The 15,125-nt window shown below is 40.2% G+C and overlaps 1 protein-coding gene across 4 annotated transcripts in view; it reads right to left on the minus strand.

Annotated features, from left to right (window-relative positions):
- Positions 1 to 15,125, minus strand: part of ZNF565 (zinc finger protein 565) — a 42,220-nt gene that overhangs the window by 3,633 nt on the left and 23,462 nt on the right. For all 4 annotated transcript variants that reach the window (XM_037040100.1, XM_037040098.1, XM_037040101.1 and 1 more), the window contains 3 exons: positions 7,584 to 7,658; positions 4,651 to 4,777; positions 4,070 to 4,165 (listed from right to left, as the gene is read on the minus strand). In XM_037040100.1, coding sequence (XP_036895995.1) covers positions 4,070 to 4,165; positions 4,651 to 4,777; positions 7,584 to 7,592 — 232 coding nt within the window. In that variant the 5' untranslated portion in view covers positions 7,593 to 7,658. The remainder of the gene's footprint in view (positions 1 to 4,069; positions 4,166 to 4,650; positions 4,778 to 7,583; positions 7,659 to 15,125) is intronic.

A 15,125-nucleotide genomic window follows, 5' to 3' on the forward strand; every position in this document is an offset into this window, starting at 1 on the left:
GGTCTCAATTTTGATAGAAATCAGAATTATTCTGGAAGCCTGTTAACAATACCAATGTCCAAGAACCACCCCAGACTGAATAAAAATCTCCAGGAGTAAGGCTAAGGTGTGTGTGTGCATGTGCCCATGTATATATACATGTCTACCTCTCTATATTTAAAAGTTATATGTAAAATTCATATAACATAAAAAATTTCCATTTGATTTAAAACAATTCAATGGTTTGCAAGACATTCCTAATGTCATCATGCAACCATCTCCACTATCTAGTTGTGTGGAAAATTCTCCTCACCCCAGACAGAAATCCTGTGCTCATTGAGCAGTCACTCTCTATTCCTCTGGCCCCTGAAAATCGCTAATGGTAAGGAACCACTAATTCTGTCTTTATAAATTTGCCCATTCTGGGAATTTCATATAAATAAGGCATTTCTATTTTTAGCTCTTTCAAACACACTGCTGATGCCACTTAAAATGAAAACCTCTGCTTAAACTTTTCACAGCCTTCCCATGGCACTAACCCTAAACACATGTGCATGAGCTCCTGGCAAAGCAGGTCACTGATTTTCATTGCTGTCACTCTGTCTCAACCGAGGACAGTGCACCTTCACACTGCACACTCCCCTCCCCACCTTCTATGTACCAAAACCACAGGCTTCCTTTCAAGCATCTAGACTAACCCTAGGTGTTTCCCATCTTAGACCTCGGGTTCTTTCCATCTTGTCCTTCCATTTATCAGGAATCCTACCCTGGATTCTTTGTATGGCTGCTTTTCTCATCCTTCTGGCCTCAGATCAAAACATGCACTTCCAAAAAAACCTCTCAGCCTGATAACCCTAGGCATGCACCTTGATTTTTTCTCACATCTTGTACCTTATCAGTTGTAATTACATTTTCATTTACTTATTATCTGTTGACCTGTTTGCTTTCATGCTCCTAAGTCTCCTGAAACACAGAAACAATGCCTTTTTCTTTAGCCATTGTCACAAAAATTTAGCATAATGGGTTGTTTGATGAATAAATATTGATTTCTAGAGACAGACCAATGGAACACAAACAGGCCAGATGTATAGTGGAGTTTATATGACAATTAAATTTATTATAAGGGTGGCGTCTCAGAGGGGATAAGAATAGTTTTTGCAATAAATAGCATTGGGGTAAGATAAAAAATAAAAGTGGATCCATACATTATGCCACCAAACACCCCAAACAACTCCAAATTGAGTTTCCTCTTAAAAGAAAATAGAAACCATATAAATACTGGAAGGAAACATAGTGGTGCTAACTTAAAAATAAAATGACTTTCTGAATTGAGAGACAACAAAGTGTTTATCTGAGATCAATAAGAACAGCTATTTGGGCCCGGGCTGGCGTAGCTCAGTGGATTGAGTGCAGGCCTGAGAACCACACAATCGTGGTTCGATTCCCAGTCAGGGCACACGCCTGGGTTGTAGGCCAGTTCCCAGCAGGGGACTCACAAGAGGCAACCATACATTGATACTTCTCTCCTTCCCTTCCCCTCTAAAGATAAATAAAATCTTAAAAAAAAAAAAAAAGAATAGCTATTTGGGAATGGGAATCATTATTTAAGGCAAAAGCCCCCAAAAGGTTTTTATTGAACTCAAACACTTTGTTGCCTCTCACTTCAAAAGGCCTTTTTATTTTTAAATTAACATATCTGGTGTAGTAAATAGGGTTTAAAGTGGCGTCACGTGCATGGTCCCATATAGCATAGCAGGTCCAGTGTTCCCTTGAACCTGCTATGCTAACTGCAGAGCCTCTTTTGTGGTCCCCATTCCCATGGACTGCTGTCTCTTTCGACTGTGAAGCCCTCTTAGATTCAAACATCCCTCCTTTTCTTTTCTTTTGTTGTTGTTGTTGAGGTGCCTTTATTTGAGACCAAGCGGGGTGTCTCCTGGGGTGGGGGCAGCGACTGCTAGGTGCCAGCCAGCGAAGCGATGCCCTAGGAGTTTACTGCTGCACAGGAGGTGTTTTTTCTCCGGAGGGAGTTGTCACAGCCCCCACTTGTAGCAAGTGCCCTGGGGGTGATGAACAACTCTACAGGAGGCTCTTTGATGGGTAAGCACTTATTTATTTATTTATTGTTAAAAGAGATGTTATTTATTTATTTATCTTTAGAGGGAAGGAGAGAGGGAGAGAAACATCAGTGTATGGTTGCCTTTTGTGCGTCTTCCTGCTGGGAGTTGGCCTGCAGGGAACTGGCCTGCAACCCAGGCATGTGCCCTGACTGGGAATTGAACTGCGATCCTCTGGTTCGAAGGCCTGTGCTCAATCCACTGAGCTACACCAGCCAGGGTGGTAAGCACTTACTTAATTTTGCATGCTTTTGTTTCCTTTTCTTGTCTCTGTTATATTGTCACAAGAAATTTCATAAAGATAAAAATCCAAAACTCTCAGGGACAATAAAATACATACTTTAATTGATAAACAAAAGTTGCCAAAAGACAATTTCTAAATAAATCCTCTAAAAGCCTTCTGGCCATCTGAATAGGTGCTTTAAGATTTCTTGTTACTCGCCTGGGTGAATACCTAAAGCTCCACCCCTCACTATGTAACAGGTGCATCAATACAAAAAAAAAGAAAATGGTCCAAATGAAAGAACAGATCAAAGCTCCAGAAAAAAATACAACTAAGTGATGAAGAGGTAGCTAACCTATCAGATGCACAGTTCAAAACACTGGTAATCAGGATCCTCACAGAATTGGTTGAATTTGGTCGCAAATTAGATGAAAAAATGAAGGCTATGCTAAGTGAAATAAAGGAAAATGTACAGGGAACCAATAGTGATGGGAAGGAAACTGGGACTCTAATCAACGGTGTAGACCAGAAGAAAGAAAGAAGCATCCAATCTGAAAAAGATGAAGAAACAAGAATTCAACAAAATGAGGAGAGGCTTAGGAACCTCCAGGACTTTCATGAAAGACTGAAGAACTGGCACTGATTTGAGGATGCTAAGGAGATACAATAAGTAAATGAAATGTGAGGTCTGGGACTGTATCCTGAGACAGAGGAAGGACATTATGGAAAAACTTGATAAAATTATAGTAAGATATGTACTCAATATCAATTATATCAATGATGAGAGGCAACCATACATTGATATTTCTCTCCCTCTCTCCTTCCCTTCCCCTGTAAGGATAAATAAATAAAATCTTAAAAAAAAAGAAGCAACAAAAACAAAACGTTTTAAAAAAAATGAAGTCATTTTCATGTAGTCAAAAACAGAATTTTTCAGCAGACCTTCACAAAAGAAAATTTTAAGGGTGTTCTTCATATAAGAGGAAAAAATGACCTCAGATGAAAAATAATGACAACGGCAGATTAGTCAGGAAAGAGGGTAGCCTATAATTAAGTATCAAAAGTTCTAATAGTGTGTAGCAAGTACCAATTAATAATATTTGCTAACATTTATTTAGTGGTCATGATTGCCTGGCATTGTTCTGGGAATTTTCCCATTATTAATGCATACAAAAGCCACCATAACTACTTAAGATACTATTGTTATCCCATTTGTAGAGAAGAAAACTGAAGCATAGAGAATGTAAATAATTTACCTAAATTTACAAATGTAGGAAGTGGCAGAGCCAGGATTTGAACTCAGGCAGCCTGACTCCAGAGTCTGTCCTCAGCTACTACAAATCTTTACCTCCAAAAGTTTACAGATGAATCGCTGAATTAGGTAAAGTGAGAAGCTATTTAAAAAAATAAGTATATTTAAATGGATAAAAAGACTTGCAGAAAAAAGAATCCAAAGTACAGGTAAAACGGCTGCCTCTGGGGAAGTTGGGAGCACATCTCTTTTTGAAATGGGATAAAAATCTGAGAGGAGAAAGAACAGAAAGGAATTATTGGGGGGTAAGGACAAGGTTCCCTTGGGAGCTGAGGCTGACAGGGTGTTTGCTTTTCACGTCTTGGGCTTTCATTTTTCTTAGTTGTTAGGGCTTGAGAGGAGTTTCCCCCAGACAATAGCTCAAGTTACTGTTATCAGGTGACTCACCCAAATGGGCTGTTAATCCCAGTGACCTCCCCCACTGGATCAACTCCTGCTCACCTGGGCACCATGATCCTGTTAGATCATTTGCAATCATCCAGGGTTCTTTCCCTTGCTCCAATAAGGAGATGACATCAGGCTTAGAAAAGGAAAGTCCTGTTTATAGGAAGAGATATAGGGAATGATCATGCTGTTCCAAAATTCAAACCTAGTCTCTTAGTTATCAAGGAAGAAGGGCAATTCCATAAAGGAAGGCATGAAAGTTGTCCAAAGGGTGGGAAGGTGGAGGTGCCAATGGAACTATCTGCTTCCATTTCCATTCCTTGCTGTTCCTGACCTTGCTCGGTGCTCTGGACAGCTTCTTTGTCAAGGACTGTAGGATACTGGTCCTTTGGTTTTTCATTTGGTTTGGTAGGAGAAAACAGAGTTCAGGCTATTTCTTAGCCCTTTCCCTCCATCCTTTGACTCAGGAGTTCTGGAAGCAGCTTTAGCTGCTGCCAGCCAGGCCCTTCTCCACAATCTTCCACTAGGAGTGTTTTCCTCCATTTACCCCTTCTGGCCAGAGTTGGTAACAGCCTCCCACTATTGTAGTCCCTGGGAGCCTTGTTTCTGTCTGTCCCCGTATTATACAATATCCTTACCTAGTGAGACCAAGTTGCCAAAGTTCTCCAAAGTCACATCCCTGTACAAGTCCCTCTGGGCAGGGTCCAGACACTTCCATTCTTCCTGAGAGAACTCTATGGCCACATCCCTGAATGTCACCAATCCCTGAAACAATAAATCCATGCATTACTAGTAAAATGAAAGATCTTTTTTTTAAAAAATATTTTATTTATTTATCTTTAGAGGGGAAGGAGAGGGAGAGAAACATCAATGTATGGTTGCTTTTCGTGCATCCCCTGCTGGGAGTTGGCCTGCAGGGAACCAGCCTGCAACCCAGGCATGTTCCCTGACTGGGAATCGAACCGCAATCCTCTGGTTCGCAGGCCCGTGCTCAATCCACTGAGCTACACCAGCCAGGGTGAAAGATCTTTTTAATTTTTTCATTTACTACAAAACACTTCAAAATACATAAAAGTATAGAGACTAGTATAATGACCCCATAAATCCATCACTCTGCTTCAACAATTAATAAGAGTTTGCAAATTGGTTTCATTTCTTTCTTTCCATTTTCTACCTCTGGTGTGTCTTGTGGCAAATCCCACGTACCAAACATCATAGTATTTTACCCACAAATGCTTTACTATCTGATTAGATTTTTAAAAGCATAACCAGAATATTATTAGTAACAATTACCTAGTAACCAGATCAAGTTTCAAATTGCCCCAACTTCCTCAAAAGCGGTTTTTCTTACTGTTGATTTGTTCAAATCAGGATTCAAACAAGCTCCACACACTGTGTTCAGCTGATAGGTTTTCTAAAGTCTCACAAATCTGTAACAGTCCCCAAAGGCCCTTAAACATTTTTATTGCTATCTATTTATTAAGAAACATTTAGCCCTGGCTGGTGTGGCTCAGTGATTTGAGTACTGGCCTGTAAACCCAAAGGTTGCTGGTTCGATTCCCAGTCAGCGCACATGCCTGGGTTGCCAGCCAGGTCCCCAGATGAGGGCGTGGGAGAGGCAACCACACATGGATGTTTCTCTCCCTCTCTTTTTCTTTCTCTCCCCCTCTCTCTAGAAATGAGTAAAGAAAATATTTTTAAAAATTATTCCATGATAAAGCTTAAATTAACTAAACACAAAAATATTTTACACATGAACCTTGCTGCTAGGAAAGTGAAAATAATGGTTTTTATCTGTTCCTGTGCAATAGTTATTAGCCCTGTTAGCTCAGAGCTAACTGCTAGTTCAGTTATGCTCTAATATGAGAGGAAACTGATTGATGTTTCTCTCCCTCTCTTTCTCCTTCCCTTCCCCTCTCTCTAGAAATGAATTTTAAAAAAAGAAACATTTAAGTCAGTACAGTTTCCCACATTCTGGATTTGGCCGACTGCATCTTCATGATTGTAGTTTAACAAATTCTACTTCTTTATTTTCTGCGAATGGTAGTAAGATCTGGAGGCCTGACTGACTTTTTTTTTGAGGAGGGCATGAATATGTTAGAGGTGGTCCTGTGTACTTCCTGTACTATGCCAATAGGAGGCAATAATTGTTGTCCCATTTTTAATGAGGTTAAAATTGATGAGTAGGTTGAGGTTTTAACCTGATCCATCCAGAAAATGTCTGTAAGGTGGAAAGAGAAAGCTGCTGTAGAAAAGGAGGTGATAAAGCAAACCAGCAGGCTAGGCTGGATGTCCATGCTACAGAGAATGTGTAAGATGCAAATATACACAATGAAAGGCCCACATGGCTACAGATGAGAAAGATCTCCTTTCCTATTCACTACAAGGTCTGGGAATGAGCAAAATCTAGCTAAGTAGGGTCTTATAAATAAACATATACAAAACACACAGCAAACATCGGCCTAGCAAATGATAACGTCTTTAAAAACGCATCCCTTTTTACCATTTTTCTCCCTTGATATAAAAAAGGATCCAAAATATCCTATAAACCTCTATCCTAAAATAGAGGATTTATAGAAGTTTAAAATCTATCCTGAAGACTCAGGGTCATAAGCAGTCTGTGGATCTCAACATACGTTATACCTTCTCTTTCACAAAACACAATACACTTGGGACCATGCAGAGGGTGGGCCAGTTGTCACGTGTTGTGGGTGGTTGGGCTGGGGGTGTAGTGCGCTGGGGGCTCAGGAACGTCAAACACCCTGAATCAGCTGTGCTATCTACCCTGGACAGTCCCATACAGCAAAGAACTATACTGCTGATGATGACAATAGTGTTCTCACTGATTCTGTCTGCTAGACATACGAGCAATTTTTGGTTATAGCGAATTTTATAATAAACACGGGGATTTTTATTTGTTATATAATATTGCAATAATATAATATTTATGTTCTATATAAGATATAATCATTCTATTATCTTGAGGACATTTAGCTTAAGCAAGATTTGTTGGTATTTATCCCTCTTCACTGTCTACTTTTCCTTGTCTCTACAATAAAAGAGCTGAGGGAGGGTGTACCTCAGCCTCATAAATGCGGCCCATAACCAACACAGGTTGTTCAGCTTCAATGGGCCATTTTTCAGTTATTCATCTCTTGTAAATTCCCTTGCAAGACTGGAGAACTTCTGATAGTGTGAAATATTTTATGATTTTTAAAGAGGGGGTGACATTTAAAAATAGAAAAAAAGAGAAACTACCCTGGTTAATGAAAAACATCAAAGTTATCTTAGCTTTGGCCCCACTCAACCATGGTTCTAATAAGGAGGGCTCACAAGAGAATTTATTTCTGCTCCATTGGTGCTCTGATAAAAGCACTGTGTGCATATGTGAACACTGGTAGACAGGGCCACTAGGGGAGGGGAAGCACTACCACTCATTCCCTGGAATGGAGGGACTGGAAGCAGGTTACTGAGTGGGGCTCAGACAGGGAAATTTCAGCACAGAGATGACACATGTTCATAGCTGGAGGGAAGATAGATTATTTGAAGTAGAGAGAGAATTTCCACTTACCTGGGCCATGGCTTTTTAGAACTACCTGACCTGCTCAGATTACTCTAGGTTCTTCTCTTAGACAAGTACAGAGTCCTGAAAAAGCAGAGTAGGGGGGAGAAGGGGCAAATCTCTCATAAATTTAGCTTGCCTTAACAATCTGAAATACATGAGCTGAAAAACAGCAAACTTCCAGTGTGCCTGCTCTACTTCCCCTGCCCTCCCCTTGTCTCTCGCCAATGCTAAGAACTACAGTAAACAAGATCCAGCCCCTCCTAAAACCCTAGGGAAACCAAAAGATGGACTCAAAGCAGATGTGCTCCCGCACTGACAAAGAATCGATGCACCTCTGCAGGAAGGATTATGGCCTGGACATTCACTCATCTTGTAGCTGTTAATCTGTACCTTAGATAAAGCCTAGCGAGCTTCTGCCTGTTCCAAGCAGATCTTCCTTTGCAGCTGCAGCAAGGAGGATCATAGCCCAGACTTTACCCTCTAAGGATGAGGACAGTGCCGGCATAGCACACCTGTACAGGCCAAACCCTGGGAAAGACATTCTTAAACCAAGCCTTTCAGTTTCTGTGTGCTCAACAGGCAAAACCTCTTGGGTAGCTCCCTGACTCTACATTCTCTTAAGTACATACCACTCACTCTAGAGGCTTCATCAAAGCCTCCAGTCCCAGATGGACTCATTAGAAAGAAGAAGAAAACCACAGAAATACAGGTATCTTATAAGCACACCTGCCCATCCAGAATAATGACCTAAGTGGAAACTCAATTGGTAGCAGCCTCTTGGCCCAACACTAATTCTTCATTCAAATCCCTCCTATTGCTTTCCTGCAGAATATCACTTCCTCACTGGCTGGCAGTTGCTAAGGTTGGAGTTCTGTGGAGAATGGCCAGTTCCTCCAGGTATTGAGATCTCAAGGGTTTTAGGAAGGATAGTAAGGCTGGTTTTAATTAGAGGGGCAAGAAGCTTCCATGGTGGGGGTGTCAGAGGGAGGACTGATTTAATCAATAGGGATGGTGTCAAGGAAAATTTCCTATAAGTTATAGAACATGATATGGGATCTTAAAATCAGAAAATTTTAATAGACAGAAAAAGGGAAGAAGAGCATTCAGAGAAGAGTGAAGAACAGTGGTAAAACAGTGGACCAAAAGTTTATAATGTGTTTGAGGAGCAGAGAATAATCTGGAATGACTTGTATAGTTTGGGAAAAGTCTAGACCAGTGTGTGCTAGCCAATAAGCTTTCTGTGATGATTGAAACCTGTGCCATCAATAATATAGCCATTAGCCCCATTTGACTGAGGAACTAAACTTCTTAATTTTAATCAATCCAAATTTAAATTTAATTAGTTTGAGAAACCAGAGGAAGATTCTGCTGGAGATCACCTTAGGGGTTGGAAAGTAAAGGTGTATGAATGAAATAAACTAAGAGCAAGGGCCAGGTCTCATCATCTCTGTGACTGACACTTGCCATGGTATCTGAAGGGTATAACTGATCAATGAATACTCACTGAATATAAGTTTGCTTTTCATTCATTAGTAAGTGGAAGGACACTGAAGAATTTAAAGAAGGAAGTGATAAGGCCAATATGACCAGATTATTTTATTGAAGAGGAGTAAAACTGAAGTCAGGAATATCGACAGAAAGGTGCTTGTACTTGTCTAACCCCAGGACAGTTAGTGACAAGTGGAAGTAAGAAGGGAGGGATGAATTCGGGTGTAGAGAAGTATAATCAACAGGCTCTGGTACCTAACTGGATCTGGAGGGAGGCAGAGAGAGAAGGAGGAGTAAAGAATTCTTCCATATTTACTAAGTTCCTGGTTCAGATGGCATGGTTCTATTTGTGAGGAAGATAATAAATCCAGTCCCTGTCCTAGTGGATTCCACATTCCAAAGAAAAAAGGCAGTCGCAAATACACTGATATTGCTACTCATATGCCAGGTGGCCAAAGTACTATGGAGAAAATAAAATAAGGACATAGAGAGTTTGAGGGGCACAGAGGGTGGCCCAAGGAGGTTTTTCATTGAGAAGGTGCCCTGTAAAAACAGAGTGGGTAACGTAGATATCTAGGGGAGGTGCATTCCTAGCAGAGAGAAGAGCAACTGCAAGGGCCTCAAGGCAGGAGCAGGCTTTCTTTGACCAACACAGGAAGGAGACTAGAGAGGCGGCATGAGGTACATGAGAGAAAGAAGGTCCGAGGCTCATCTGGAAGTAGCTGGAAGTTGGATCACATGGGCCTTCTACGTTACTGTAAGAACTTAGGCGTTTAATCTTATGTAAGACGGGGAGCCATTGAACTGTTTTAGGCCAAGGAATGGCACGATCTGATTTAGATTTAAAAGGATCACTCATGAAAAATGGACTGAAGAGGACAAAGGGATGAGGGAAGCAGAGAGACCAGTGAGAAGAAGGTCATTGCAGTAATGTAGGCAAGGGGTGAGGATGGTTTGCATTAGGGTGGTGGAGGTGATGAGAACTGCAGAGCTTAGATACACTCTTAAGGCAGAGCTGACAGGATCGGCTAATTTTAGGTATATCAGAAAATAAAACCAAGCCCTGGCTGGTGTAGTTCAGTGGATTGAGCACGGGCCTGCGAACCAGACAACCGTGGTTCAATTCCCAGTCAGGGCACATGCCTGGGTTGCAGGCCAGTTCCTGGCAGGGGACACACCAGAGGCAACCATACATTGATATTTCTCTCTCTCTCCCCTTCCTTTCCCCTCTAAAAATAAATAAATAAAATCTTTAAAAAAAAAAAGAAAAGAAAAGAAAACCAAGATGACACTAAGGTCTTTGGCTTGAGCAACCAGAAATATGAAGTTGCCTTTTTTTAACACAAAGGAGTGTGAGAGAAGCAGTTCTGGAGTGAACATTACGAGTTCTGTTTTAGACTTTTAATACTTGAGATGATTATTATATACCTCTACTGTAATAATAAAACAGTAGAGAGTAGGGCAAATGTAGGTTTCCAGCTGTCCATATGAAAAATAATATAAGAAGAAATAATACAAGAATAAACTCTGTGTTTCTCACATGCACAACTGTTAACCTTTTCTGTCTCACCCTAATTAATAAAAACCTATTTTATAGAAAAAAAATATACATATGAGGTCTGTCAGGAAAAAGTCCATCCATCATGGACTTTAATAATCATCTCAATAATCGTAAGTGAAAATGTCACTTATGGAAATGAAATGTCCATTAGACATTTGGTTCTGAAGTTCAGAATAAAGTCTGAATGTACAAATATAAAATTGGAGCCCTGGCTGGGTAGCTCAGTTGGTTAGAGCATCGTCTTAGTCATCTAAGGTTGCTGCGGGTTCGATCTCTGGCTAGAGCACATACAAGAGGCAACAACGAATGCTGAATAAGTGGAACAACAAATTGACGTCTCTCTCTCTCTCCTCGCTCCCTTCCTCTTTCTCTACAACCAATCAATCAAAATATTTTGAAAAATAAATAAAATTGGAAATTACTGATGCACAGATGGCATTTAAAGCCCTGAGACCAGATGAGTTCACCTACAGAGTGAGTGAAAATAAGGGAAATGTCTATAAAAAATAATATAAACGACACCACTCTAAAATGGAGCCAGAGCAGAAATCCCAGAGGAACTGCCTTGCAGTCTTACTCCTTAAGCCTTCGGAACATTAAAACTGGGAGAAAGAACCTCTGGACTGGGCATGAAGTAACACTGTATCACAAGTAACTGTTTGCAGTGATAACAGCAAAGAACATATTATGATTACTGGACTGAAAATGAAAACTATCCTTTAGAATTAGCATCACTAGGTTAGCTAATCTCTATCTATAGGAATGCCCTCCTTCTATCGATGTAATTTCCCCCTTCCCTTGCTCATCAGTATCCCTTGCCTCTATCTCCTCCTAATCAGAACACCAATTCAGGATTCTGCCTGGATCGGTGCTTCCGCATCAGTACTTCTGAGACCCAGTGCTTCCTGGATCTCAGACAAAAAATCGTTAGCTCTTACTCTGGCCATTTATTTTTAGGGTAAAAGGTCCAAGACCTGAGCCAGGGGGCTCAGATTTGGTTACAGAACTGGGAGATAAAAAGGTAAAGAGGAGTCTGAAAAGGAGACACCACTGGAATAGAAGGAAAAATAGAGAGAACTGGGCTTCATTGGAAGCCCAATGAAGAAAGTGTACCAAGAAGGAGGTTAAGAACAGTGACCAAATCAAAAATGAGAACTGTTCATTTGGCATTATAAGATATATTAGAAATCTGGACAAAAGCTGAAACTCTGGAATGGAGGACACACAAACTTGGCTGGAGTTGGGTTCAAGAGAGAATAGGAGGACATGAGAGGGAGACAGGAGAGTCCTCTCTTTCAAGGAGATGTGCTGAAAAGAACAGAAAACAGAGGCAGAGGTGGGTGTGTGGTCCAGGCAGGGTTGTTTGTATTGAATGTGGGAGAAATTACAGCATGTTTTATAGTGATGGGAATGATACAATAGCGAGAAATTAATATAGCAGGAACATAAGAGCCAATTGCTGGAGCAACGACCTTGAGTAGAAGAGAGGGGATGGGAACTAGCACCCAAGTGTTAGGGACTGAATTACAGATCACAGATAACTTATCCTTGGGGAAAGTAAATACACAGCCATAGAAATGACCCCCAGGATTCCAGGGTGAGGTGATGTGGTACTATTCAGATATACTTTTTGCTTACTTTTATTTTTACAACTACCCTGTGGGTTAAATAAAGTTGACTGTATTCCCCATATCACAGAGAAGAGAACCTAGAATGCCTGAAAGGTTATGAGATCCACCTGTGGCCACAATGCTAAAAAAATCAGAGATGGGATAAAAACACAAGTGTTCTCTGTTGATGCCCTCAGAAATTTCTGAGAAAACTGGATCCCTGTGGTTGCTGCCATTAATGAAGGAATAAACAATAATTCTTAGAGTAGCAGGGGATAATTCAAAGAGTTGGAGGTTAACAGAAGAAGGAAACTAAGAACCTTTTGTAAGTGCTTTGCCACAGGAGACAGTCCTGACAATAGTTTATTTTAATAATTATTAGAGAAGATACCAGATGTCTTCGATATCAGGCTAGGGGGAGCCTTAGAGAACACCTTGGAATTCAGAAGGAAAAGATACAGAAGAATGGACTCTGAAAATAAAGGTCAGAGATAAGGCAGAGAGAGATCCAGAAGACATAAAATATGTATAAAAGTGGATAACAGAACAGCTGGAGATAATGAATAAAATGTTTTCTGGAGGAAATCAGAGATCTGAACCTTTACATTAAAAAGAATTCTTGAGAGCTTATAAAATTCATAAAGAGCCCCACCTATATGCATCCTAATAATGATTCTGAAATTGTACTTACCAATGGATTATTCATTATTCTTAAGTGTCCTGGACTATTTAGAACTCACCATTTAATGCCAAGCATGTTCCCCCACTAGGTCGTTAAAGAGCTTGCTTTCCCCTTCATGAAGGTTTCTGCTTACACTTCACCTCTGTGACCAAACTACTAAAATATTACCCATTGCCATTCTTTCTAGCCTTCTCTGCTTTACTATTTGACTCTTCCTATTAAACCTAAATGCAGGGATCTTGGTAGTTTTATTCATTATTAGTCAAGACACCAAAAAATGCATGGGAGGCACACAAACACTTCAACGAATGCACACTATCACAATGAAAACCTTAGGAATTTATCAAAGTGGAAATTTCTCATCCTATTTTTTGTGGTCATATCATAAGCCAAAAAAGTTCCAACTTGGTAAGATATTTACTATACAAACTTAAATAACTGTAAAAGTATCTCAGACAAGTATAATATATTTATATTTTTTGGACACATGACATTAAAACACAGAAGAACAAAAAGAAGAAACATTTGAGATAAAAAATTCCACCCCCAATATTAAAATCAAAATGAAAAGGCAAATGATAAAATGGGAAAAAAATCTTTAACTCACATGTCAGAAAAACAATAAAAACTCTTCATAGCTAGTGCTTTTAAAATTAACATTTCAGAAAAAAGCAGTAATTTTAGATAGATGAGCAAAGGCTATACATGGGCAATTCACTAAGTAAGAAAGTGGCTCGACCTATCAAAAGTGTTTAAACTTCAGTAATGAAGGGACTGCACTGAAACAACAAAATACCATTTTATAGTTACTGATTTGGCAAAAATTTAGAAGACTGATGACACTCCACAAGAGCATGACATGAGGAATTGGACACATACAGTAGGCTGTAGTTAGTGTAAACTTTCAACAAGGCAATGTTAGTAGAAATTAAACTACCATGTGCTCTGATGAAGCAATTCCATAGCTGAGGCTCTGTCCAACAGATGTGTGTGTGATTATATAGACCCTGCTGACAATGGAAACAACTTGGAGAGCACTTAAATAGCCTACGAAAGAGGACTGATTAGATACACCATAGTGTATCCATACAATAGAGACACTGCTGCCCTTAAGTGATACCTATCTTTGCTGATGTTAAGATGTTAAAAAACAACCTTGAGCGAATAAGGCAGGTAGTAATATAACCTTAGAGGGTAGGGCAAATGTAGGTTTCCAGTTGTCCACATGAAAAATAATATAATAAATAATACAATAAACTCTGTTTCTCACATGCACAACTGTTAACCTATTTCTGTCTCACCCTAATTAATTAAACCCTATTTTATAGAAAAAAAATATATATATATGAGGTCTGTCAGGAAAAAGTCCATCCATCATTAATATAATGAGAATGGTTTGCACATCATCAATGAAACCTGGCAGCCAAGGAGAGTGGACTGGAATGCACACATGCATGAACAATGATTTCACTGTACTAGTCAGTGGGGGCAGTAGATGCTATTGAGTCAGCATATGTACTGTGTGGCTGTCGCACTCAAAATGACTGAGCAAGTAGAACAACAAATCTACATCAAATTTTGTGTTAAGCTTGAACATTCCTCCATGGAAACTATTCAGATGATTCAGAAGGCTTTCAGAGATGATGCAATGACTGCAGCGTAAATAAAAGAATGGCACAAATGCTTCAAAGATGGTCAAGAATCTGTTGAAAGTGGTCCACATTCTGGAAGTCCTTCAACAAGCAGAGCACCTGAGAATGTAGAATGTGTACTACATTCTCAACAAAGATGGCTGCAATCAACAAAGATGGTTGACCGATGGCACAAGAACTAGAAGCTGATCTGGGGATTCCAAAAACTACTGTGTCCAAGATTTTGATGCAGGATCTTGGCATGAAACATGTTGTGGCAAAATTCATTTCGCAGCTTCTGCTACCAGAGCAGAAGGAAAATCGTGCTGCAGTTGCTAATGACGTGATTCAAACCACTATCAGTTGTTGGGGACCACCCTGCCTAGTTTCAAGAATTGCAACCCTCTAAGGTTGTGAGTGGCCTTTGGAATGCGAGCCAGTGAGGAGACAAGGCTCGTCTCTGGCAGCAGATGCTGCCCCTGCTTCATCTCCCTGCCCCCAAAGTATGGTTGGGTGGTCAGAGACTGGTGAGACCCCTCAGAGGAGGGGCAACCTAGGCCAGACACAATCACTTGG

Source organism: Sturnira hondurensis, unplaced genomic scaffold (assembly GCF_014824575.4).
Source record: "Sturnira hondurensis isolate 20B ecotype Veracruz unplaced genomic scaffold, ASM1482457v3 Scaffold0002597, whole genome shotgun sequence".
Classification (NCBI taxonomy): domain Eukaryota; kingdom Metazoa; phylum Chordata; class Mammalia; order Chiroptera; family Phyllostomidae; genus Sturnira; species Sturnira hondurensis.